The sequence below is a fragment of the Solanum lycopersicum genome, chromosome 4 (assembly GCF_036512215.1).
Source record: "Solanum lycopersicum chromosome 4, SLM_r2.1".
NCBI lineage: Eukaryota > Viridiplantae > Streptophyta > Magnoliopsida > Solanales > Solanaceae > Solanum > Solanum lycopersicum.
Window position 1 is genome coordinate 60,151,728 of NC_090803.1, and position 25,906 is coordinate 60,177,633.

Consider the following 25,906-nt stretch of genomic DNA (forward strand, 5'->3'; position numbering starts at 1 on the left):
ATTATAATAATAAATAACTCATCATAAATTCTCAATATTATTGTTGTAAGGCTCAATGAATTTGTACAATTGTTGCTCCTGATGTCCCATTTGGCACAACCCTCAAATTTCCTAATCAAGTAGATTTGGATAGATTTTTTTTTATCAAGATTATATATAAATATTTTAAAAATAATAATGTACTATAAATATAAATATGTGAATTCGAATTTTGGTGCGATGCTGAGTAAGGGTATTAGGATCATGAGGCTTGTCATCCGCATAAATTCAGCCCACAGTCAATGAGTTCCATTATCGATACTATAACATTTTTCAAGTGGAATATCATATGATATTGGGTTTTTACTAGGTGTCTGATATTCGTATTAGAGTTCGACTTATTTTAAATTTATATCGAAAAGTCTCATATTGAGAGATAAAGAGCTCTCAAACAAGTGACTATATATGTATCTAGTTAAGAATGAAAGACTCCATCATAACCCTTGTTGGTCCAAATGTTATATTCAATAAAACTATATATGTAGTACGATATATTGGTATCCATTATTCTTGAAATATTGGATAAGTGTCATAAATAAAGTACACATATTTAAAAAAATAAATAGAAATTTATAATCTAATAGGCAAATATTATGAGAGGTCTTATACTTAGTAAATTCACAAATCGAAAGTTCTGTAATGCCAGTTATTCTATCTGTTTTTCATTTTAAATGGATTATAGTTATTTTTTCACATTTTGAACTTTTTGTGTATAGTTAATAATCAAATCAAAACCAAAGTGAAATAAATAACAACCAAACCAATACATATATATTATATTTAATTTAATTTAATTTTAATAATTTTAAAACCGATTAAATTGGTTTGAATCAAATCAAACTTGTGAACACCCCATACTCCCAATTAATTTCTTTCTTTCATCTTTTTATTTTTTATCTTTTTAATAATAGAAAAAAGAGTGTTTCGTTTTATAGCTCTCATTTACATCCACAATATACTTCTTTCATACATCAAACTGAAAATCAACTTGATCAATTTTTGAAATTTAATTAGATTATATTAATTTGATATTTAAAATAATATTTAAATATTTAAAATTATGCTAAAAATTATCCTACAGTACTTTTTTTTTTAATATATCAAATGAATTTTAAACAATTAAAATTTATTTTATTAGACTCTAAAACTATATGACAACTAATAAGAAACGGATATAATTACTCACCTATTTTGGTTTTCATGTTAATACATATACTCCACCATAAATATACTCTGAAAATCTTTTTTTTTTTTTTTTGAAATCTTTAATTTAATAATGCAAGGAAAAGGAAAAGGAAATTGAGAAAGCTAATCAAACTTGTTACGGTCAAGTCGAGAATCCTAGTACTTCACTAGCACCGACCGACCAAAAAGATAAAATGAAGCGGTCGCCGGCGATCTTGAAAAACCGGCGAGGAGGTGGTTTGGGATTTGCTGCAATTGCTTACATCGGAGTAGACTATCTCCGGTTTATTTCTCCGGCATGGCATGACCGGTTACAGCCGACGCTATGGACCATATTGGCGATCGCTGCTATTATTCGGGTTCCATTTTACAAACACTGGTCATCAGAGCTCCGTTCAGCTATACCATTTATTTTCGCTATGCTTTTTTTGCTCTCTGCTCTTCTTTTTGAAGCCATTTCTGTCCGCTCTGTCACTGCCGTTCTTGGTCTTGAATGGAACAGGTATGTATATGCTTTAAAGTAGTGCTCTTTTTTAATTCATAATTTTATTGATTTGTTTCAATTTTTTGAAGTTTTGGCAAATTTGTGTATATTGGGAAATATGGGTTTCAGATTTGGATGGGAAAACTGACTTGGGGTTGAGTGCATTTTTGAGCTTGTTAATGATAAGTTTGAGTTTGTATTGTGAAGAATGGAAATGATAATTTCTTGTTTGCATCCCAAATCTGATCTAATTTGTGGTTTTCTCAATTGCTCTATAGATTTTGTTACATTGTAAAATCTAAGCAGAGTTAGATGCAGAAATTGGATGAACTATTAGAGAGAATTTGGAGCTACATCATTTTTACTCTGAATGATCAGAAATTGTTATTGAGTTACCTTCAAAATCACACATACATACTTTTGAATTTTTTCATTGAAGATTGCATATATCCATTTATGGGAAAAACACAAGGTTTGGATTTCTATACTGGGATTAATTAAAGCTGATAGATCAGACCAAAAAAATTGGTATAGGTCAATCTCACTTATCCTGGAGACAGAATTAAGAGGGATGCATTTTTCTATATGCTTCGGTTTGCTTAAGTTATGTTGCTCCGACTCTCCAAAATGCTGCCGCACCCATGACTGATCTTCCATAAATGCACTACGTTTGGAGGATCCAACATGCATCTCGACAACAATTTTGTGCAGTACATTGGTATGGGTAATCCTTTGTTAGATTTCAAAAGTAATGAAAATCTTAAGTGGATTAGTTTGTGCTCTTGGTATGTCTTGTGTCTGTGAATAATGGTATTTTGCGTATAATTCTTTCTTGTGATTAATTAAATTCTGTACGTGATGCTCATCATAAATTAAATCCTCACATTCTTCTGCCAAGTGATCCAAATAAGACTGGGATCATGGCACTGTTGCTTTTTAGATACATCTTTTGGAAATGACAAAGCATACGTTGTTTAAGTTTTTACCATGTCACCAGATTGTTAGAATTGGGGAATGGGCGACTTTTTGGATTTTTTAAATTGGGGACTTCTCTGACTGAATTCAAGATGAGTAGACAGAGCTTGGAAACTAATAGAGGAAGTGGAGGAAAACCGGGAAGGTATAAGGCTTAGGAAATCGAGGATGGGAACTTCTTTGAGAATTTTGATAAAGAAGAGGGAGTTTGGAAACCGAGGAGGCAAAGAGACAACTGTGTAAGGATGAAGATGTCAGGTGATAAAAAAAGGGATCTTTTTGAGCTTTTTCCAAAGCTTCTGTACTGAGACACTTTCAAGCAAAATAAAAACAGATAGCTAGTAAAGTCATAACTAAAAGAGAGAACTAATTGTGCTGTATTTGAAATCATATATTAACCTGTGTTGCATGTCTTGGTTAGCTTGGATTGGTTAGGTGTGATCTGTCTTGGGATTCTAGATATGCTAACGTCATCTAGATGTGTAAGGATACATGGTCTAGATTCTAGTGAGATACAATACAACAATGTCTTTTAATAGCAGAATTTCACAAAGATGCTGAATTGATAGTTCTAAAATGCTGTCTAAGGCGAGTAATATAAAGGAAAATCTGGCTTGCATCATCACAATTAACAAACTTTGCCTCCAGTATCACCACTATTAGAAGTTAAACAGTTTGACATTGATTTCCTTTCCTGTTCTTGTTTTTGAGAAATATGTCTATCGTTGAAGCACAATGTGAAGTGGTGAAAGGCTTCTTGAAGCATGGATAAATTTCATTTTTTTTAAAAAAAAAGTCTTACGGATATCTGTAGACACGATCAGAATGCCCTAAAGTGGTTATGTTATCAATCATGGCACGCAACCTTGTTTTGCCTCCTAGAAGATTGAAAGTTTAGACGCATACTTGGTCCCAATTTACAATGTTTGGCTTGTGTCCAGAAAAATAAATTAACAATTGAGTCTTTTTCCTTTTGTAAGCAAAAATAGCAATTATAACTTTGCTTCATTATGTTTGATCTCTCTTCTTTCTTAAATGACCATCTATAGTCTTTACAAGTTCTTCTCTTTGCAATTTATTGACAGTGATGCATCACCTCTTCCTGATGTTGGTCAGTGGTTGGTGCTGTCATTGAATGAGAAACTACCTCAAACAGTGGTTAATATATTGAGAGCTCGTATAATTGGATTACATCATTTTCTGATGCTGTTTATCATGCTTGCTTTCTCTGTACTCTTTGAATCGGTTGAAGCTCCTGGTCTTGGGCTTGGTGCAAGATTCATGTTCACAATGGGAATCGGAAGGCTACTTCGGGCCATAACTTTTATCTCCACAATTCTACCATCTGCTCGACCATGGTGTGCATCTGCTAGATTCCTTGTTCCTCAGCACCCTCATCCTTGGGCTCAGAAATATTATGTACCATATGCCACAGATTCAAATGCCATACGGAACGTCATAAACTGGGACACAGCATATGGTATTTCTCCCTTCTGATCTTCTCTTCTGTCCTGAAATTCTTACTTGGTTCTTCTTTATGAACTGCCAGTCAGAATGATCCAAAATTGAAAAAGCTCTATACATTTGTTCAATAAGAAATGCTGCCTGCGATCAGGAAATCTCATAAAGCCAGTTTCTTTTAGGTCTTTGATGCTGTTGGTTGAATTCTGTACATAGTATTGATCTTTCATTTCTGTCTCTACTTTCGCTTTCAGCTGATCCTGGGGAATACGATCCGGAGTTTCGACCAGATTGGGGTTCAATGAGCTTTCTGATTGATTTCCTTCGGCCTACAGCTCCTGAGGGATCATCTGCTTGGTATCATCTGCTAAAGAAAGCGTCAGGGGGTTGCAATGACCTTATATATAGTGGCCACATGCTTGTTGCCGTGCTGACAGCTATGGCATGGACGGTATGCGTCTATCATTCCCTAAATTTGAAGTCTAAATTCCTGTGTCCAACCAATCTCATCTGGCTTAAAACTTGATAAACATATGTAGGAAGCCTATGGTGGCTATAGCTCAGCACTCATCTGGATTTTTGTGATTCATAGCGCTCAAAGAGAAATACGAGAACGCCATCATTACAGTGTAGATGTCGTTGTGGCCATCTATGTGGGAATAATGCTCTGGAAAATGACAGGTCTTTTTTGGCCAATGAAGGATCGGTCAAAGGCTACGAGGCTTCGTAGGCTCGAGAAGATTCAGGGTAGGCTAATGCGAGCAGCAAAGGACGATGATATAGAGCGAATACGTGAACTTCTTAAGGAGGTAGAAGTGAGCAGCCATGTTAGGGAAAACTCCAGTAGCAAAGCAATGTGGCTCTTTTCAGGTGGAACCATTATCTTTACTCTTTGTATGGTTCTTCTTGCCTTCACATTGACCAGCGACGGGTGAGACAGCCAATTTTCAACTCCAACAAAATGCTCTACAACAGGTAAGATGATTACGAGACGCAGAATTTGTAACATTAGGCTAGGCCAGAATAGGCATTCAACTGGAGTTTTTGTTGTTTGTATGTAATGCTTTGGCTTCAATTTTCTCTCCTGGTGGAGTGGTATTTACTGTTATATATGAAGAGAAAAATGACTATTTATTGAATGCCTTTTGTTTACTAAAATTGTTTACTCGAAGGCCCTTTTATGCTTTTTACCTCTGTGATCTAGTAAAAACTTCCCTTTCAAGTTTCAAGTATAATTTTGATGGACTCGCTTTACCCCTTTTTGAGTGACTGCAGGGTGCGGGGGGTCTTGACGGAGAGAGCCGAGGATTTTTCAGAAACAATCTCTCTACCCTTAAGGTTTGCAACCCTATCTTTGGATCCCAAAATCTTCATACTGGGTGTAGAAACAATTTAAACGTGTTTAGTCGAAAATGTTGAATTAGTTTCAGTGTAGTACTCTATATTACAACTTGATCATCACAAATAAATCCATTTACAGAATTGCTATTAAATTTGACTCACGTGTTGCCAATTCAGCTTTTGCACTTAATCTATTAATCACATTTTCGAAGATCAAGTTTGTACGTTAATACAAAAAAACTATTTACAAATGGAGAGATCCACTCACTTTTGTCTTCTTCGTATTAGTTGGATCTGCTCATGAAAATATGAGTAACACTCAACTTCTTTTAATCATGAAACAATAACTGTTTTAATCCATTTAAATTCAATTCAATTCAAACTCCGACTCACTAATAATGGATTAATGTAATGTGTAACAAAAGCAAAGAAGCCGTGCAAGAGACTTTTGCAATTAAAAATCGTAAACAAAGCTTCAAAGGCACGATTTAGTTGCCTTATTGTACAACCCACCGCATCTAATCCAAACTTTTTTCTTATTTCTTCAATCTTCTTCGCACTCCTTCAAACGCATAATCTTCCAACTTTCTCGCGTTTTCTTCCTTCCAAAAATGGCATTTTCTATAGCTGCTGCCGGAGCCGCTACCGGAGCCGGAGCTTTGGCTTCTCCATCGGCGAATGGCTCTTCTTCTACCAAGTTTTCTTACTTGGCTTCTTTGCAATTTCCCAGAGAGCTTCGTCGTGTTCAAATTGGGAACTATGGGTTGAAGTCAAAGAAAGGGTCTTCACGTCTTGTTCCTCTGGTATTTCATTTCTTTTAACTCAAATTCGAAAAGGGTGTTTTCTTTTTGGCTTCTAAAATTATTTTTGTTTAATGTTGTATGTAAAATTTTCTTTGATTTTATCGTGTGGAGAGATTTTCCTGCTGGAGTTTTGGCTTGTGGAGTTTGATTTCTTAGAATTTGGAGTATTAAGATGGATTGACTTTGTGCTTGTTGTGAATTACCCTTTCATTTGACAAAAAATTGCTTCAGTGACATCTGTATTGGGGGTTTTATATGCTACATTTCTGTTTTGAATGGCTATTAAATGTTAAATGTGTAATTTTAGGTGTAACTATCAGTTTATATACGGAGTCGAGGCCTTGAGGTACTAAACATATCTGTAGTTTGTCTTTTTGCTGTTCCATTTCTCTGGTTGAATTCTTTTTTTTTTTTTTGATTGGGGTGGGGGTGGAAGAGTCTTATGTTGGTGAAGAGCAGAAGAGGGTGAAATTGTAATAGTTTTAGTAAAGATGTGACCTGTTGTTTATTCTCCTCTTTGAGTTGTTATTTGCACTTAGTATCAAACTATTAGATTAGAAATCAAGATTCTGTTTTACTTGAATTTGTGTACAAGCCGTGAGGATCCCTGCAGCATTAGCAAATAAAGGCAGATATTGCAAGACATTCCTCCGTCTATTTTGGTATTCAGCTCAGGCTTTTGTTATTTTAGAGTAACAGATAGACTAAACCTGGCATAATCAAAAAATTCTCTCTTGTGAAGTTTTGTATATGCAGAAGCCTGAATGACATGATAACCAAGTCATCCTTCTCAATGAACCTTACACCCCCCCCCCCCCCCCCCTCTCTTCACGGGCATTGAAAATGTGCTGTCTGACGCATATCCTCGCAACTTGATATGCATAGACGATGGGTATAATCGTCACTTCTGCTTATTGGCTAGTCCTCAAAGTATAAGTTTTGTTAAGTATTAGGAAGAAACAACTCATTGATAAGCTAGTGCAAAGGGGAAAATATTAATTACACCATTTTCTAAAGGTGAACTTTGGTTAGATGAAATTTGAATTTTCAAAAGAAATGAGAGTAGAATCAGATTCACTGTATATTTGTAGAAGTTTTTCAGGTATTTTCTGATCCTCCAAAAAAATAGATGTTGTATAAATCAGGGAAGGGTGAAATGAACTATATATTTTTTTTGGATACAAATTAGTACACTTATTTTGTGTGGAAAGTGAGAGAAGTGAGCGACTGTTTTGTTTCATACAGGAGTTGAGAGAGTACTATCTGACCAAGTAAATAATAAATTACAGTAGATGTAAACTGTCAGAGAACAAAATATACTTTTTTTTTCATTTGCTATAATGTGATGCAAGGTCGTTGTTGTTCATTAGCAATATGCTCTTGGGGGACTTTAGACTTCTGCTTTTCTATTTATTCAGTGCCTTCTTGTTGAATGCTTCATTTTCTGTTACAACTAGATGTTATTTGTTTAGCAATGTAATCAGCTTGAGCTGCTGAATTGCATCATCTTGATTAAATCCACTTTTGATTTTATCCCTCACTGACATCATTATCTCAAATCTGCTGACATTTGCCCATTATGTACTCTTTGAAAATATCGCATTCTAAGTTTTTGCTTTTATAGAAATGATGGTCATTGCTTAGATTGATTAAATCGTATCTGTATAATTAGGTTGAAGCAAAGAAGCAAACATTTTCTTCCTTTGAAGATATGTTGGAGAACTCTGAGAAACCATTATTGGTCGACTTCTATGCAACCTGGTACGCTGAACTCTCCTTGGCAGCCTTCAACCTTTATTTACATCAAAAGTAGAAGAATTGCTAAGTGGATATAGCTATCTGTCTCAATCTTAAGTTCTTTGAAGTCGCATGTGGGGTCAAAAGCTTCGCTACTGTTTCTATTCAGATAATAATGAGAGTATTCTCATATTACATGCAGGTGTGGTCCTTGCCAGTTCATGGTTCCTATTCTAAACGAAGTTGGTGAATCGATGAAAGATAAAATTCAAGTGGTGAAAATTGATACAGAGAAGTACCCAGCTCTCGCAGACAAGTACAAAATACAGGCGTTGCCAACCTTCATATTGTTCAAGGATGGAGACGTTTGTGATCGCTTTGTAAGTGGAATAGACCTTGTTATTACTTGTTTTCATGTTGTTTTTTCGATAGTGTTCATGCCAAAGCTACCAGAACATCTTTTTGAATGATTTTGGTAGTAACTAGTAGGACGCTTTTAAAGTTACCAAGTAGATAAATTTCCTCTCTCATTCAAACTTCTATTACTTGTGAGTTTTGAGCATATTATGCCTCTTTCCGTCTTGCATTTGTACACCCCTAAAGCCAGAAGAAGTAGAATAAAGAAATGACCAAATAGCTGATTGAAAACGGTCATGAAACAAAAAACTGCACGAGGTTGGGATCTTTGGAAGTGTATATAGCTTTTAAGATTTTATTTGAGTGAGAAAAATGCTAGTCAGTTCACTTTCTACTCTCGAGGTAAAGGTAAGGTCTTCCCCAATCCCACTTTGAGGGACTATACTGGATATATGAGTATAAGAAAACTGCAAGTCAAGCACAACAGTAACAAGACTTGAGTAGTCAAAAAGTGAATACATGAAAAAATCAAAGGGGGTCCAACATCAACTAATATACATAAAAAACTAATATAAACAGTGTAACTTTTCGTCCTAGCTCCGCCCCTGGACTTGAGGGTTTGGTGGATATTTTTTTTTGTTGCAAATTTTCTAGTTGATTTAGTATTTAGCTCAAGTGTATCTTGTGTAAGTAACTGTTTCAATGTCTTGTTTCAGGAGGGCGCACTCAATGCTCCTCAATTGATGCAACGCATAAAATCTGCACTGGAAGTAAAGCAGTAGTCTTAGCGTGCTGCCTTTCTAGTGCTCGAATCATCGTTTTGAAGTTATTCATGTTTAAATTTCAATGATCGTGTTCTGTGGAAGCCTTCAGTTTCTCGCTCCATGTATTTGCAAAGAAAATTGATTAGATACAGGTGTACAATGATTAATCAATTTGCCCTAACTGCTCTAATTTTTTTCTCCCTTAAAATATGATTAAACTTTAATTTTTTAACGGAATGGCAAACTTTGATCAACTGATGTTCAATGTATTAATAATTCACCAGATACAAAAAGCATTTGCATTGTCTGAATAAAGTAGCAGAGACTTTTCTTTCTGAAAATCAAACCAATACGAAAATGTCTGAGAACAAATGGTGATTTAAGAAATCGAGCTTTAAATAAAATCTTAAAAGTTCAGATAATCAATCAATTTAGTTAATATACGTGCTCATGTATCCTTTTACCATCCAATACCAACAGAAAGCAAAAGGAATAGCAGGTGAAAGATGGAGATGAGAGCAAAAGAAGCCATATCAATAGGCCAAGACCTCACTCCTCCAATCCCCCCGCTTTCACTTTGCCTCCACCATTCTACACTTCTCTCTCACTGCTCTTCTTGCTTTTCTCCCCTCCCTCCTCCTCCTTCCCTTCACTATCCTCCCTTCTTCTCCCCTAAAAATCCCAATTCAAATCACTCCATTCGCTACTGTTCCCTTCAATGCTCTTCTCTCGACTCCCCTATTCACTTCTCCTCTTCAGAATTCCACTTCTTTCACCTCTTTCCTCAACCCCTTTACACCAATTTCCCTACTTCCTCCGACCTTCGTCTCTCCCTCCGCCTCCTCCACCTCTTCCAAACGCTTCATCTCATCCAAGAATCAAATGGGTCTTTATTAAATTTGGAAAGAATTGGTGGGTTGATGACGAATTTCAGGAAAGTAATGTTCTTGGAAGAACACTGCAATGATAATGATCTTTCTGGAAGAATTCGTGATGGGGCAAAGGCTTTGGCAGCTTCTAGAAGAATGCGTGTCGGTTTGGAGACCAACGGAGAGTATACTGTGGAAGCTGCAGTGCTCTGTTTAGTGCTGACGAATGCAGTGGAAGTGTACGATAAAGATGGGAGAAGTTTAGGGGTGGGTGTTTATGATGTACCATTTTCATGGGTCAATCATAGCTGCTCTCCTAATGCTTCTTACAGGTTTTGTACAGCATCAGATTCAGGAGGGATATTGGAGAGTAGGATATGTCCAGCAGCTACGGAGACTGGTGCTGCTGGCATTGGACATGAATCAATTAGTAGTAATACTGAACTTCAGAAATCCATGTCAGTTATTGGTAATGAACTACTGTAATTTCTTTCCAAAGTTATGATTTTTTTGATAATCTTGATGGAGAGCAAATGTGATTTTCTTTCTGCTTTCCATTCGTTGTTTGGCGATAGGTGGAAGTGAAGCATGTGGTCCGAAGATAATCCTTAGAAGTATAAAGGGCATCCAAAGAAGTGAAGAAGTGTTGATTTCATACACTGACTTGTTACAGCCTAAGGTACAGTTGTTCTCAATCTTTTGAAGGACATGACACAATTTTATATTATCAAGGACATCACTATAGTTAGGAAAGAGTGGATGTCGTGTATTAGGGTAGAAGGCTAGTAGAAGAGAGTGTCGCCTTTCCTTGCATAGGTTTAGTGCCTGTCATAGGACTAGTTGTACCCTTGTAGTTCTTGTGGTATGATGTTTATTGTATTTTGATGATCACATTATTTTAGTTGTTGTTACTGTTTCTCTCTTGTATACTCAACACTGCTTTTTTTTATTAACCACTATGCTTTGTCCATTGTTTTCATCTTCTTTTACTTGGTTTTTGATGCACTTGAGCTGAGGGTCTTCCGTAAACAGGCTCTCTACCTCCACGAGGTAGCGGTAAGGTTTGAGTGCGCTCTACCCTCCCCTGACCCCGCTTTGTGGAATTTCATTGGGTATGTTGTTGTTGTTGTGTTTCTTATCAAATGTTTCTTGATGGAGAACCTTCTGAACTCAGGTATGAACTATGAATCAATTGCCAGTTAGATACATTTTGTATGACTGAACAAATGCTGGTTCCAATGCCGAATAATTTCACTGTAACATTATCAATTCGATTTATTTGAGTTGTTGCTTAGATTGTTTACCAGAATTGTTCTTCTTTTTCAAATCCAGTATATAGGGATGATGACAGCTAAGTTCTACAAGTTATTTTTAATGATGTTCTATGTTAACCATATCAACTTTCAAAAGAAAAAAGAAACAGTTTTAATAGTGACTTTACTTGTCTTCCAGGTGATGAGGCAATCAGAGTTGTGGTCGAAGTACAGGTTCAGTTGCTGCTGTAAACGATGTAGATCAATGCCTATGACTTATATGGATCATTGTCTGCAGGTAAAATCATATGGTTTGAGAACAATGGTTAGAAGGGTATGCATGTACTGTCGAACCGTAATTGTAATACCATCATTTTTGTCCAACAGTAAGCTCCTTCTTTAAATGATTCCAGTTTCACCTCTTTGATTTTCCGTACCTTATAAATTTTATGTTTGGTAATTGCAGCATATCCTGTTAATTCGAGTTGTAGAGGGTAATCTGGAAATTGGAGCATTTTTCTTTTATTATGATCTATTTTTTGTGTAATTGACCACTAAATAGTTGTAATTTGGAGGGTTCCTTTATTCATTACTTTGATTTTGCTTCCATTGTTTTGTTTTTTTGGGATGAGTACTTTGCTGCCATTGTTGTTTCAGCATATTTGTCTTTTATTTTCCTCAAATTTGGTCTGACATCAAATTGTGTGGCAATCAGAATGCACTTAGTAAAAGAATTAGGCCACAGTTGATACACGTATGGAGGTTTGATGATCATGGAGATGAGATGTGACAATAAATGTTTGTTTCAAAGAAACTAAGGTGTTCAAACTTGGTAAGTGCTCACCAAGGCAAAAATAAAAAAGGAAAAGGACTAAGAGGTGATTTCTGGTGCAACCCCATCACAACTAGAAGTGCTCCGAATCTCCTCCCACTGTCCTTACTCGGGTCTTGGCTCTATTGTACATGTCCTTAATCCGATTCCGACCTAGTGTATGCCACAGGAACAGCTCTAGCCTCCAAGCATCTTCATAGAACCTCCCTCGGAACTTTGTCATATGTCTTTTCTATGTCAATGAAACAGCATGTTTATCATCAAAAGCAATAAGAAATTAAAAATAGCCCAAAAACATCCAGGCTGGTGTTTAACAATCTGCTAAGAAGTCTAGTTTATATATTTTCTCTTGTAATTTTCCATATTGTTTGTTTTCTTCCTTTAAATCTCTGGGAGTTTTTTTCCTTTTAAGCCAAGTTCTGCTTTGAAGTTCGTAGTCAAGCAGAGTTGAAGATCATTGCTCTTCTTGTTTTTTCTCCTAAGAATTATGACATATCTAAGCCTTTAGGATCATTAACATCTTTTGTGAATTTTCTTGTGCAGGAAATCTTAATTTTAAATCTCGATAGTTCAAATATGGCTACTGGTGACAACTTCTATGAGGAACATGTAATGGAGAAGCTGATTGATTGCTTGGATGACGCTATAGATGACTTCCTGTCATTTAATAACCCCAAGAATTGTTGTGAAAAACTCGAGATCCTGCTTACTCAAGATCATGTTAACGTTCTTCTAAAGCCTGACGGAGAAAAATTACATCAACTCTTCAGATTACATCCTCTTCACCATGTCTCTTTGCATGCCATCCTGACACTTGCTTCTGCATACAAAGTCTCTGTAAGTGAACTGCTGGCCCTAGACCCCGAAGGCCATGAACATCAAACCAAAGCTTTTAGTCTTAGTAGAAAGAGTGCAGCATATTCCTTGTTGCTTGCAGGTGCCACCCAGCATTTATTAGAATCCGAGTCTTCTCTCATTGTGCCTGTATCAAATTTTTGGATGACTGCTGGTGAGACTCTACTAAGTCTTGTCAGAAGCTCCACTTGGAACTTACTTTCAATGGAAAGACACGTTGAGGAATTTTCATTTTCGTCGCATCAAATTTGTGGCAAATGCACACTGCTTGATAGGTTTAGAGATAAATTTGCCGATTGTCATGATGAAAATGCAGAGTTTGCTGATGTAACTAGCCAATTTTTGAGTTGTGTTACCGATACAACATCAAAAATCTGGGATTTCCTCACAAAGGAAGGTGGTTACTTGAAAGTAGTTGAAGATCCCATTAACTTTAGATGGCTTGGGAGTAGGATGCCATCTTTTAGTCAGTTTGCAACTCATGCAACAAGTCCTAGTGCAGACAAAACAGATTCTGGATTGGAAGCAGAAGATAATCACAACGAGATACGGGTAAACTTGTTCCTGCTTGGTATTCACTGCTTAATCTATGGAGCTTTTTTGTCAACTGTATGTTTTGGTCCTAATTCGCCACTCATGTCTAAAGTTGAAAGTCTTCTTAGTGTCGAAGGTATTCTGAACGGTTAACTTAAGCCATTGGTTGCCTACAAATCCCTATTGTGTGAAATGCCAAACCATATGTTACCTGTTTTGTGATTTAGGTAAACGCAAGGAAATTTTCAAACTAAACATTTCACAGTTATAACATCCACCAGTCAAAACCTCACTTAGTTGGAAATATTTGTTTGAAATTTCTAAACGCTCACACAAGTATATACACATCCAGATGAAATCAAACTATACTATATAAAAATATCATAATAATTGAAGGTTCCACCTAATATAGAAATCCCCATCACAACATTTTCTCATCACTCACGCTGGCTAATATTTTTGGACATTGTCTATACAACTATAAATAATGGACATTTTGGAGAAGAAAATATCTGTGAATTGACATTAATTTAAGAGAAGCAATACAATATGGCTGAAGAGAAACACCAACACCATCACCATTTGTTCCACCACAAGAACAAGGAGGATGAGGGTGGACCAGTTGATTATGAAAAAGAAGTGAAGCACCACAGCCATCTCGAGAAGATTGGTGAACTTGGTGCTGTTGCTGCTGGTGCTTTGGCCTTAGTATGTAAATATAATAACATATATTCGATATTTTGTTTTTATATACGTTACATTTGATACAAGTCTTCTTTAATTTCTTACGCCGTTTGTGGTTGAATTATTAAATATATAGCATGAGAAACACAAGGCAAAGAAGGACCCAGAGCATGCACACAAGCACAAGATAGAGGAAGAGATTGCAGCTGTTGCTGCAGTTGGGGCAGGTGGATTTGCATTCCATGAACATCATCAGAAAAAAGATGCCAAGAAAGAAAAAAAGGAAGTTGAGGGTGGACACCACCACCACCACCACTACTAATCAAATTTAACTTTTTTAGGCACCTATGGACTCTATGTTTTGTCTAATATAAATAAATAAAAGATACTACTATATATGTGTTTTGTATCCAATATTAATCTCTCTCTAGATTGTATGATTTGGTGTTTCTATGTTAATCTCACTATGTAATACTTTGAGCCCGTTTGGATGGGCTTAATAAAAGCAGCTTTAAAAAAGTACTTTTGAAAGTGCTGAAACTTATTTTTAAAATAAGTAGTTATGCGTTTGGATAAAAGTGTTGAAGTTAAAAAAAAAGTTGTTGATGTATTTGGCAAATAAGTGCTGATAAACAACTTTTTAAATCAAAATGTCTGAAATACCATCAAAAGCAGTTAACATAATAAAAGTTAATTAATTTATATTTTACAGCCATAAATAATTATATTTTGCTATCATTCACATATTTCTTTCTCATCACAAATTATTTATAAAAGGAATATAAACTTATTATAGATTTTAAAGATATATAATTTGAATAGATCAAAGAACGATTTAAGATTTAATTTAGTTTCATCCATAGGTAATAATAATTGTTTATCATTCACATATTTCTTTATTATCACAAATTATTTATAAGAGGAATATAAATTTTTATTTTTCAAGATATTATCGACATCAATCGAGAGAAAAGGAAGAAAGCTAATAAAAAATAATCGAAAAAACTTACTTCAAGGTTTATCTTTACTTCAAATTGGAAGAACAGGAAGAAGTTCAGCAGCTATGCCAAATGTGAAGGGGAAAATGGAAGAAAGAGAAGTTAGGGTTATGTGAGTTATTTGGAGATTGTATAAAAATATTAAGGGCAAAAAGGTAAAAATGTGGTCAACTTAAAACAGCTTATAAGCTAAAAAAAAAAACACCTTTACCCCAGCTTTTAACTTTTGACTTAAAATAAGTTTTTTTAAACTTAAAATAAGTTATTTTGAGTATTGTCAAACAACTAAATAAGTCAAAAACCAGCTTTTAAGTCAGTTTGACCAGCTTTTAAGCTGAGCCAAACAGGCTCTTTGTCTATGGATTAATTTGCTTTTTGAGTGTTATTTTTTATATTTTGATCGATGTATAATTTTATTACGATATTATTTTTCCCATTATTTTGTTATTATTTGTTGATTCTTACATGTACTTCCATTACTATTTATTGTTTTTTTTATTGAATCTAGGTCTATTATATCAATATCTTTACCTTTGAGATGTAGATACAAATACAATCGGCAAACATTTTACTTTCTTCAAATCTTACTTTGTTGGATTATATTAAATATATTATTATTATTAATTTTTTCAATCTTTAACATTTTGACTAATTTAAATTTATACCGTGTATGAACTTGGTAGGAGGTGGCAGTGAAAAACAAAACATAAGATTTACTTGAATGATAGTGACAAGTATTTGTTTTTCTCCTTTGCCTCATGTGCTGTTAGTAGTCTTAATAGCTAAGTAATTCCATATTTTGGTGGATGATTCACAATCTTCACCCTCTAATTATGAAGATAAATTACATATTTTATATACCTTTGAAAAACATGAAGATAAATTAGTAATAAAGAGAATAATATTCTTTAATTTACTAATGTCACTTACTAATTACTATGAATGGATATAATTATCTCAGGTTTGTAATTATCTTTTTAAGTGATAATAGTTTGTTGGTGAATATATCATAATTACCGTTGAAAACAAAGTGAACAGAAATAAATAAATAAATATTTTTATTAAGTCGTAACTATCTCACAATTTTTAAGGTGATTCAAATTCATTGCAGTATAATTTTCATCAATTCAATAATATAACTTTTGACTTGTCCCCTCTAAAATAGTTTAACTCAATTCGCACAAGCTCATTCTTATGAAAAGCGATCAACTTTTGTCATAAGTGAAATCTAATAATGATGCTCCTATAATTTCGACATCCCACTCATACAGTATACAAATCTTATCAAGAGTTTTTAAGCTCACCCTCCATAAATCATTATAGAATAAATACATTCACATCAAAGGAAGAGAATAGAAAAAAAATATAATAGTGCATATATAACTAGTTATCAAATAATTCTTTCTTTCTGTTGAACCTAATTATATGATCTCTAGTTCCAGATTGAATTTTTCATATGTTACTCAAAATTTCAGGAGCTTTAATTTCATCACCTCGACATCTTCAAACTTTTTATCTTATTTATAAGTGAATTTGCAAGATTATCACAAAATTTGACATAATCAAATTTTAACTATATTACTTGTCAAATATGATCTCAAAACATTTATTTTGCTTGTGGATATGAATTTGCTGTTATAATAACGGTTTAAACTATACCCATAGCGTTGATGTTATCACAATAAATCAAAATTAAAGAAAGTAATTTTCAATTGCACCACTTGTGAAAAATGATTATCGTTATTAGCTCAATAAAGATACTACCATAGTAAATCGAAATAAACACGTTTCAGAAGAACTTTTATTTTTCAGTTGTATTTGTATTTAAATTATAGTCATACAAATGTTACCACAAATTCCAAAAAAAAAAATTATTTCTTCAATTAAACACCTAGTTAAGCAACACTTGAACATAATAAATTAAAACTAAGAAAATAATATAAATATTCTTTAAAAGAAATATCGATCGATGAATAATTCCGCCCCTACACGCAGACGAAAAAAAAAGAAGTTTGAAAAGGGAAATGCGAACCATATTGTACGCGTTATTTGTTTTCTGATTTCAGTAAGCAAAAGGAAATTTTCAAACTAAAGCATTTTCATTTGATAATTATTTAAATTCAACTTGTTTTATTAGGTGCTAAGAAACATCTTAGTAATATCATCCACCAGTCAAAATTAAATCCCAACTTAGTTCGAAATAATTATTTGAAATTTCTAACCTTCACACTAGTAATTAATTAATAATATATATTATTTACTTCCAGAAGAAGTCAAATTTAATTTTCTATGACAAGATGATATCTAAAATACAAATTAAATTGAACATGTTTGGTCGAATTTTCTCGTCCTTCATGACAACTACGTAATATTTTTGGACATTACAATTCACCGGCCTATAAATAATGGAGTAGCTAGAAAAAACAAAATATCAAAGCATAAATTGTCTATCGACGTTTAATCAACAATTAATTTAGTGAAGAAAATATTATAATATTAATATGGCTGAAGAGAAACAACATCACCGTTTGTTCCACCACAAGAACAGAGAGGAAGAAGGTGGTCCAGTTGATCATAAAAAAAAAGTGAAGCACCATAGCCATCTCCAGAAAATTGGTGAACTTGGTGCTGTTGCTGCCGGTGCTTACGCCTTGGTACGTAAACATTACTTCCTCCATCTCATTTTATTTGACTAGGCACGAAGTTTAACAATGAATAATCGAAATTTAAATCATTTCATCAATCGTGTATCATTCTTTTTTAGACTGACTAAAAAGTAAAGTAAGTCACATAAATTGGAATTGGAATAGGAAGAATATTTAATAACATATGTTATGTCCATTGATATAAAATATTTCATATACATGTCCTAAATTTTTGTGTCTAGTTATTTCAAATAGGATATGTATGGTACTATTATACTCTATGTTCTATGTGGAATATATATAGTTGGACTAGTGATTTCGCTCCAAGTTTAAAGTGATCATATAGCTTTTCTAATGTCATAATACTCCCTTCGTCTTATATAATCGTTACTTTTTATTTCCAAGCTTATGTCGAAAAGTAGTAAAAAAACGATAGATAATTTGAAGCGAACATGTATGTACTAAAAATGCATGTAAATATACAGCATGAGAAGCACAAGGCAAAGAAAGACCCAGAGAATGCACACAAACACAAGATAAAACAAGAGATAGCAGCAGTAGCTGCAGTTGGTGCTGGTGGATTTGCATTCCATGAACATCATCAGAAGAAAGAAGCCAAGAAAGAGAAAAAGGCAGCTGAGAAAGGACGACACCACTAATTAAATTTAAGTCACCCATCTATGGACTGCATAAAATAAATAAAAGTTACTATATATGTATATATATTATGTGTTTTATGTTCAGTTTAAATTTAATTTATGTCCAGTGTGTATTAGAATGGTGTTTCTCACCTTGTAACACTTTTTCTATAATTCTATTCATTAATTTGTTTTTTCAATGTTAATCTTATTTTTCTTCCTTGTGTAATTTTTTTTTATTTTTTTTAAAATGTAACTTTCATGCTTTTTGGTGGTGTAACCCTTTTATTTATTTAATCTAATAAGCTATACATAGAAAACAAATGATAGCCTAAACTACCGTAAACACATGTTTGATTCATGAATCCGACTGGAAAAAAAGTGGTATAGCAAGTATTTTTAAAATCTACCAAAATTGTAAGTAATTATATATAGTATATAAAGTGGTGAGTTTGCTAATAGCCTATATTACTTAGCCCATATTAGTTCATAATCTATGTAATATATTTTTTTTATTCGAAAAAAACATTGATACATGACATTTTACATAAATAAAATATTTCAACTTGACATAAATAGTAAACTATCATTATTAATTAAAACTTAAAGATTAAAATATTACTATCCATAAAAAAATTAATTTTTAATTAAAAAATTCATACTTCACCTCCCCTTCCCCGTATTATTTTATTTTTTCAAAATAATTTTTTCCCCCATCCATTTAACCCTTCAATCCTAATTTTTATTTTATTTTATTTTATGTTAGATATGCACGCACATATATTTTAAGAAAAATATGCTATTAGTGTATCGAATAAAACATTAATAAGTAAAAAATTAAAACATGTCTTGCAGTGACAAGTAAAAAGTATTTTTGATATGTGTATATATCTAACACAAAATAAAAAAAAATTAAATGGAGTGGATAATATTATTTATTCTTTTAAAAAAATAAAATAATATTTAAATTAGTATTTCAGCAGGCAGGGGAAGAGAGAGGGGGGTTGAAACTCAAAAAATGATATTAAATATTAAATAACCTAGCGTTATTTTAATTTTTTTACTAATATAACTATACAAGTGTCACGACCCAAATCGTGTCCTCCTGTGTGAGCGAACCAACCAATCTAAACCTTAACATTTCAATATAATATCAACAGAAAATAATGCGAAAGACTTAAACTCATTAATAAAATCAATAACTATTATTATCCCCAAAATCTGGAAGTCATCATCACAAGAACATCTACTTCAAATTACTAAATCTAAGAGTTTCTAAGAAGCTAAAAATACATAAAAGCTAGTCCATGCCGGAACTTCAAGGCATCAAGACATGAAGAGGAAGATCCAGTCCAAGCTAGAAGCATTAGCTCACCCTGATATCCGGAATAATGAAGACTGGCTAGAGTTGCGGTTGAGTTGAAGACGATGGCACGTTTGCTGCACTCCACAAATAACAAAGAAGAAAACATAAAAGTAGGGGGTCAGTACAAACACAAGTACTGAGTAGGTATCATCGGCCAACTCAAAATAGAAAACAGTATATATCAAGTAATATCATAAAATCAACTATGATACTCAACATGTAGCATTTACAATTACCATAACCCTTGGTTACAACACCAAGCTCATCAATGAGGACTCACGCCTCCTCATCATACTCATTTGGGATTTAGGTTCATTAGATTGAGTATATTAACATCTTTCAAGATTCATTATCTTTATTCCTCTCGTGTCGGTACGTGACACTCCGCTCCTCAATATACTATCCTGGTGTCGGAACGTGACACTCCGATCCTCATTCTATCCTGGTACCGGAACGTGGCACCCGATCCATATTCTATCCTGGTGTCGGAACGTGACACTCCGATCCTCATTCTATCCTGGTGTCGGAACGTGACACTCCGATCCTCATTCTATCCTGGTACCAGAACGTGGCACCCGATCCATATTCTATCCTGGTGTCGGAACGTGACACTCCGATCCTCATTCTATCCTGGTGTCGAAACGTGACACTCCAATCCTCATTCTATCCTGGTGTCAGAACGTGACACTCCGATCCTCATTCTATCCTGGTACCGGAACGTGGCACCCGATCCATATTCTATTCTGGTGTCGGAACGTGACACTCCGATCCTCATATACTATCCTGGTACCGGAACGTGGCACCCGATCCTCATATACTATCCTGGTACCGGAACGTAGCACCCGATCCCCTAATCTCCTTCTATCAATTCATCAAGCCTCCTTTCTTACCAAGGCATCATCAATCTCATTATTTTAGTTCATCACGCCTTCTTTTATACCAAGACCTCATCATTAACAAAGAGATTAGGGTTTTTCAAGATTTGGGATTCAATAACTTCATCATGCTTATATAATCACAATTATATAATTACATTCATGCAAGCATACAAGTAAGCACATAGCAGGATTTACAATATTATCAATACATATCATTCGCTATTAAGAGTTTACTACGAATATCGTAAGAGAAACCATAACCTACCTCCACCGAAGACTAGTGATCAAGCAAGCAAATTCCCAAAGCTTTGTTCTTCTTCTCTCCCTGTTCGTTCGTTTTCTCCCTCTCTTGTGCTTTCAAATTTTCTTATTCAAACCCTCTTTCTTTTACCCTAATTAGCATATAATTAAGAATAAAAGGTGGTAATAATAACCCACTAATTAATTTAAGGTTACCTCTTTTAACCCCCAAGAAGTTTAGTTATTAATATAAACCCACGAAATATATAATTATAGCAGGAATAGTCCAAAACGCCCCTTTAAAACTTAACCAGAAATCCGACTCCGACTGGGATTACACAACCTGTGACGGCCCGTCGCGCCCGCGACAGTTCGTCATGCAGGTTCGTCAGAGACTCGATTTCCTTAAGGAGTCTGTGATGGCCCGTCGAACCTACGACGGTCCGTCCTGCACTTCTGTCACGACGTTCTGAGAATCGTTCCCTGTACCAAATTCTCAAGAGTTGAAGTGTTTTTAAACGGTGGATCACGACGGTTCATCGTGCCTGTGATGGTCCGTCCTGCAGGTCCGTCACAGAGTTCAGAGAGTCGATTTCAGCACCCAAATTTCAGAATTTCTAAGTGTTTTGGGATGAGACACCCTCGACGGTCCGTCGTGCCCATGACGTTCCGTCGTCTCAGCCTGTTTTTTCAGAAATAAAATATGCTGCTCAAAACGACAAAACAGGTCATTACATTAGATACCAATTTACCCATCGTTCGTCCCCGAACGATCACAAGAAGGAAAATAAGGGCGAAAAGGAGTACCTGAATCTGTGAACAGGTGTGGATATCTTTCTCGCATATCAACCTCCTTCTCCCAAGTGGCTTCTTCAACGGGTCGATTCTTCCATTGAACTTTGATGGATGCAATCTCCCTTGATCTCAACTTGCGAATTTCTCTATCTAGAATAGCAACAGGCTCCTCCTCATAGGACAAATTCTCATCAAGCAAAACTGAATCCCAACGGATAATGTAGTTTTCATCCCCATGGTATCTTTTCAACATCGACACATGGAATACCGGATGTACTCCGGACAGCCCTGGAGGCAAGGCTAACTCATAAGCCACCTCCCCTACTCGCTTAAGTACTTCAAAGGGACCAATGTACCTTGGGCTTAGCTTGCCTCTTTTACCAAACCGCATCACCCCTTTCATTGGCGAAACTTTCAACAAGACTTGTTCACCCTCCATGAACTCTAAGTCTCTAACCTTCCGATCTGCATATTCTTTTGCCTACTTTGCACCGCTAGAAGCTTTTCTTGAATAGATTTCACTTTCTCTATCGAATCCCTCAAAAGATCAGTACCCCAAGGTCTAACCTCGAATGCATCAAACCAACCAATGGGGGACCTACATCTCCTACCATACAATGCTTCAAATGGAGCCATATCAATGCTTGAGTGATAGCTATTATTGTATGAAAACTCCGCTAAGGGTAAGAAGTTATCCCAATGGCCACCAAATTCTATTACACACGCACGAAGCATATCCTCCAACACTTGAATCGTTCGCTCAGACTGGCCATCGGTCTGAGGATGGAACGCGGTACTAAGGTCCAACCTAGTACCTAATTCAGCATGCAATGTTCTCCAAAACTTAGAAGTAAACTGCATACCTCTATCTGATATGATGGAGAGTGGAACCCCATGCAACCGAACGATTTCTGAGATATAGATTTTGGCTAACTTCTCTGCATTGTAAGTCACCTTTACCGGAATGAAATGAGCAGACTTAGTTAACCTATCAACAATCACCCAAATAGAGTCGTACTTACCCATCGTCTTTGGAAGACCAACCACGAAGTTCATTGCGATTCTCTCCCATTTCCATTCCGGAATGGGCATTCTCTAAAGTGTTCCTCCGGGCCTTTGGTGTTCATACTTTACTTGTTGACAGTTTGGACATTTGGCAATAAAATCCACAATATCACGCTTCATTCTACTCCACCAAAAGTGTTGCTTTAGGTCACGGTACATCTTGGTTGCACCCGGATGTATCAAATACCTTGAACTATGAGCCTCTGTCAAAATAGTGTTGATCAAATCATCGACGCGGGGTACACATACCCTTCCCTTAATCCTTAAAACACCTTCCTCATCGATTTGTGCTTCCTTAGCCTCTCCTCGCAATACCTTATCTTGGATTCTGCGCAGTTTCTCATCATCAAACTGTCTTCCCTTAATCTTGTCAAGGAAGGAAGATCTTGCCTCCACACAAGCTAAAAATCCTCCCTTCTCATTTACTTCTAATCTCATAAGGTCGTTAGCCAGAATCTGAACTTCTCTAGCCAATGGGCGTCTAGAAGCTTGCAAGTGAGCTAGACTTCCCATTCTTCCCGCCTTTCTACTTAAAGCATCCGCTACAACATTCGCCTTCCCCGGATGATACAAAATAGTGATGTCGTAGTCCTTCAGTAGTTCCATCCATCTCATCTGTCTCAAGTTCAAATCTTTCTGAGTAAAGACATACTGTAGGCTACGATGATCCGTATAGACCTCACACTTAACCCCATATAAATGGTGTCTCCATTGCTTTAATGCAAACACTACCGCGGCCAATTCCAAATCATGAGTTGGATAGTTACGTTCATGCACTTTTAATTGTCTTGAAGCATAAACAATCACATTCTTCTCTTGCATTAGCACTGCACCCAAACCCGAATAGGATGCATCACAATAGACAACGAAATTCTTACCTTTCACTGGCAAGGTAAGGATTGGTGCGGTAGTCAACAAAGTCTTGAGCTTCTGGAAGCTTTCTTCACATTCTTCCGACCATACAAATGGAACATTCTGCTTAGTCAAGTTCGTCAATTGGGAAGCAATGGAAGAGAATCCCTTGACAAATCGACGGTAATAGCTAGCTAACCCAACAAAACTCCTTATTTCTAACACATTAGTAGGTCTTACCCAATTTTTCACTGTCTCAATCTTAGAAGGATCCACCATCACTCCATCCTTAAAAACCACGTGCCCCAAGAAGGACACCGCATCTAGCCAAAAACTCACACTTGGAGAATTTGGCATAAAGCTTTTTCTCCCTCAACATTTCCAATACCATTCTCAAATGCTCTTCATGTTCCTTCTTGCTCTTTGAGTATACCAATATGTCATCAATGAATACGATCACAAAGAGATCCAGATATGACTTAAAAATCCCGTTCATCAAGCTCATGAACGCAGCAGGGGCATTCGTAAGGCCAAAAGACATCACTACAAATTCGTAATGCCTATACCTGGTTCTAAAAGCAGTCTTTGGCACATTCATTGCCCATATTTTCAATTGATGATAACCGGATCTTAAGTCAATCTTAGAGAAGACACAAGCACCTTGTAACTGATCGAACAAGTCATCAATGCAAGGAAGAGGATACTTGTTCTTTATGGTTACCTTTTTTAGTTGTCTGTAGTCTATGCACATTCGAAAACTCCCATCCTTCTTCTTCACAAACAAAATTGGAGCACCCCAAGGAGATGCACTTGGTCTAATGAAGCCTTTGTTCAACAACTCTTGAAGTTGGGCTTTTAACTCTCTTAACTCCGCGGGAGCCATTCTATAAGGGGGTATAGAAATGGGGCGAGTACCCGGTCCAAGATCAATACAGAAGTCAATATCCCTATCTGGCTGCATACCAGGAAGATCTGCAGGGAACACATCCAAAAACTCACGAACCACCGAAACCGACTCAATCGAAGGTACTTGGATAGTGTCATCCTTGAGATGTGCCAAGAAAGCTAAACACCCTTTACTAACCATTTTCTTAGCACGAAGAAAAGAGATGATACGTACCGGATTGGAAGTGTAGTCACCCTCCCACACTAACGGATCTGTCCCAGGCTTGGCTAACATCACCGTTTTAGCATTACAATCCAAGATCGCAAATTGTGGAGAAAGCCAAGTCATACCCAAAATTACATCAAAATCACCCATTTCTAAGATAACCAAATCTACATAAGTGTTGCTCCCCATAAAGTTCACCAAACAAGACCTATATACCTTTTCAACTACCACAGACTCACCCACCGGAGTAGAAACACGAATAGGCATATCAAGCAATTCACAATGTAAATCAAAGACCATTAGAAAATGCGGAAGATACATATGAAAATGTAGAGCCAGGGTCAAACAATACAAAAACCATGCAATCACAAACCAGAAGATTACCTGTGATGACAGCATCAGATGTCTCCGCCTCCGATCTCCCAGGGAAAGCATAACAATGGGCCCTTTCGTTTGTTTGTCCGTTGCCCCTACCATGTTGTGATGTAGTGGCTCCAGTTTGCCCATCACCCCGGCCGTTTTGGTGACCACCATTACCTCGACCACCGTGTCCTCCAGAATGACGACCTCTTTCATAACCACCCCTACCTCTAACATTTGGAGGTCTGTAACTCTGTTTTAGACAATACCTCTTAATGTATCCAGTCTCCCCACATCCATAACACTCTCTGGGTTCAAGTATAGGTCTCTCAGAGAAGTGTTGACCGGTCTGAGGTGGACCCCCAACTACAGTCTGTAGTGAAGACTGAATGGGTCGAACTGAGTAACCTCCGGAACCCTGTCCTCTAGAGTAAGAACCATTAAACTCACCTCCCTTTCGAAACCTCTTTGATGTCGATGCCAAGGTGAATTCATCTGGCTTCACTCCTTCCACCTCTACCACGAAATCTACCACTTCTTGGAAGGATTTTGCCGTAGCCGCTACTTGTAAGGCTGAAATCCGCAACTCTGACCTCAACCCCTTCACAAAATGACGAATCCGCTCTTGTGGACTGAAACAAAGTTGGGTGGCATATCTGGATAGTGCATGAAAATTAGCCTCATATGCATTGACCGACATCCTACCTTGCTCTAGGCTCAAGAACTCATCCCTTTTACTATCCCTTAAAGTCCGGGGGATATACTTCTCCAAAACTAGAGAATGA

The 25,906-nt window shown here is 35.9% G+C and overlaps 5 protein-coding genes across 7 annotated transcripts; all 5 read left to right on the plus strand.

Annotated features, from left to right (window-relative positions):
* The first annotated feature begins 1,219 nt into the window (after positions 1 to 1,219).
* Positions 1,220 to 5,642, plus strand: LOC101245839 (protein PHLOEM UNLOADING MODULATOR). Of its 3 annotated transcripts, none has more exons than XM_010321793.4 (5): positions 1,220 to 1,726; positions 3,769 to 4,163; positions 4,399 to 4,595; positions 4,684 to 5,119; positions 5,420 to 5,642. In XM_010321793.4, exons 1-4 carry the CDS (start codon positions 1,419 to 1,421, stop codon positions 5,077 to 5,079), a joined length of 1,296 nt encoding a protein of 431 aa, XP_010320095.1. In that variant the 5' UTR covers positions 1,220 to 1,418; the 3' UTR covers positions 5,080 to 5,119; positions 5,420 to 5,642. The 3 variants fall into 3 exon arrangements, with proteins under 3 accessions (XP_010320095.1, XP_004237801.1, XP_019069147.1); XM_019213602.3 differs by lacking the exon at positions 5,420 to 5,642 and adding an exon at positions 2,243 to 2,426 and having other exon boundaries at positions 1,341 to 1,726; positions 4,684 to 5,302; XM_004237753.5 differs by lacking the exon at positions 5,420 to 5,642 and having other exon boundaries at positions 4,684 to 5,302.
* On the plus strand, positions 5,637 to 9,336 carry LOC101246132 (thioredoxin Y1, chloroplastic). The gene is made up of 4 exons (XM_004237754.5): positions 5,637 to 6,288; positions 7,961 to 8,049; positions 8,228 to 8,405; positions 9,099 to 9,336. Exons 1-4 carry the CDS (start codon positions 6,097 to 6,099, stop codon positions 9,162 to 9,164), a joined length of 525 nt encoding a protein of 174 aa, XP_004237802.1. The 5' UTR covers positions 5,637 to 6,096; the 3' UTR covers positions 9,165 to 9,336.
* Positions 9,337 to 9,522: 186 nt separating this feature from the next.
* On the plus strand, positions 9,523 to 13,666 carry LOC101252684 (protein SET DOMAIN GROUP 41). The gene is made up of 4 exons (XM_004238441.5): positions 9,523 to 10,484; positions 10,591 to 10,694; positions 11,468 to 11,566; positions 12,644 to 13,666. Exons 1-4 carry the CDS (start codon positions 9,653 to 9,655, stop codon positions 13,640 to 13,642), a joined length of 2,034 nt encoding a protein of 677 aa, XP_004238489.1. The 5' UTR covers positions 9,523 to 9,652; the 3' UTR covers positions 13,643 to 13,666.
* Positions 13,667 to 13,889: 223 nt separating this feature from the next.
* Positions 13,890 to 14,695, plus strand: Asr2 (abscicic acid stress ripening 2). The gene is made up of 2 exons (NM_001320991.1): positions 13,890 to 14,197; positions 14,310 to 14,695. The coding sequence occupies exons 1-2, from the start codon at positions 14,039 to 14,041 to the stop codon at positions 14,493 to 14,495; spliced, it is 345 nt and encodes a 114-aa protein (NP_001307920.1). The 5' UTR covers positions 13,890 to 14,038; the 3' UTR covers positions 14,496 to 14,695.
* A 2,923-nt stretch (positions 14,696 to 17,618) lies between these two features.
* ASR3 (abscisic stress-ripening protein 3) lies at positions 17,619 to 18,798 on the plus strand. Its single transcript, NM_001309371.1, has 2 exons — positions 17,619 to 17,825; positions 18,302 to 18,798. The coding sequence occupies exons 1-2, from the start codon at positions 17,673 to 17,675 to the stop codon at positions 18,473 to 18,475; spliced, it is 327 nt and encodes a 108-aa protein (NP_001296300.1). The 5' UTR covers positions 17,619 to 17,672; the 3' UTR covers positions 18,476 to 18,798.
* Positions 18,799 to 25,906: the final 7,108 nt, after the last annotated feature.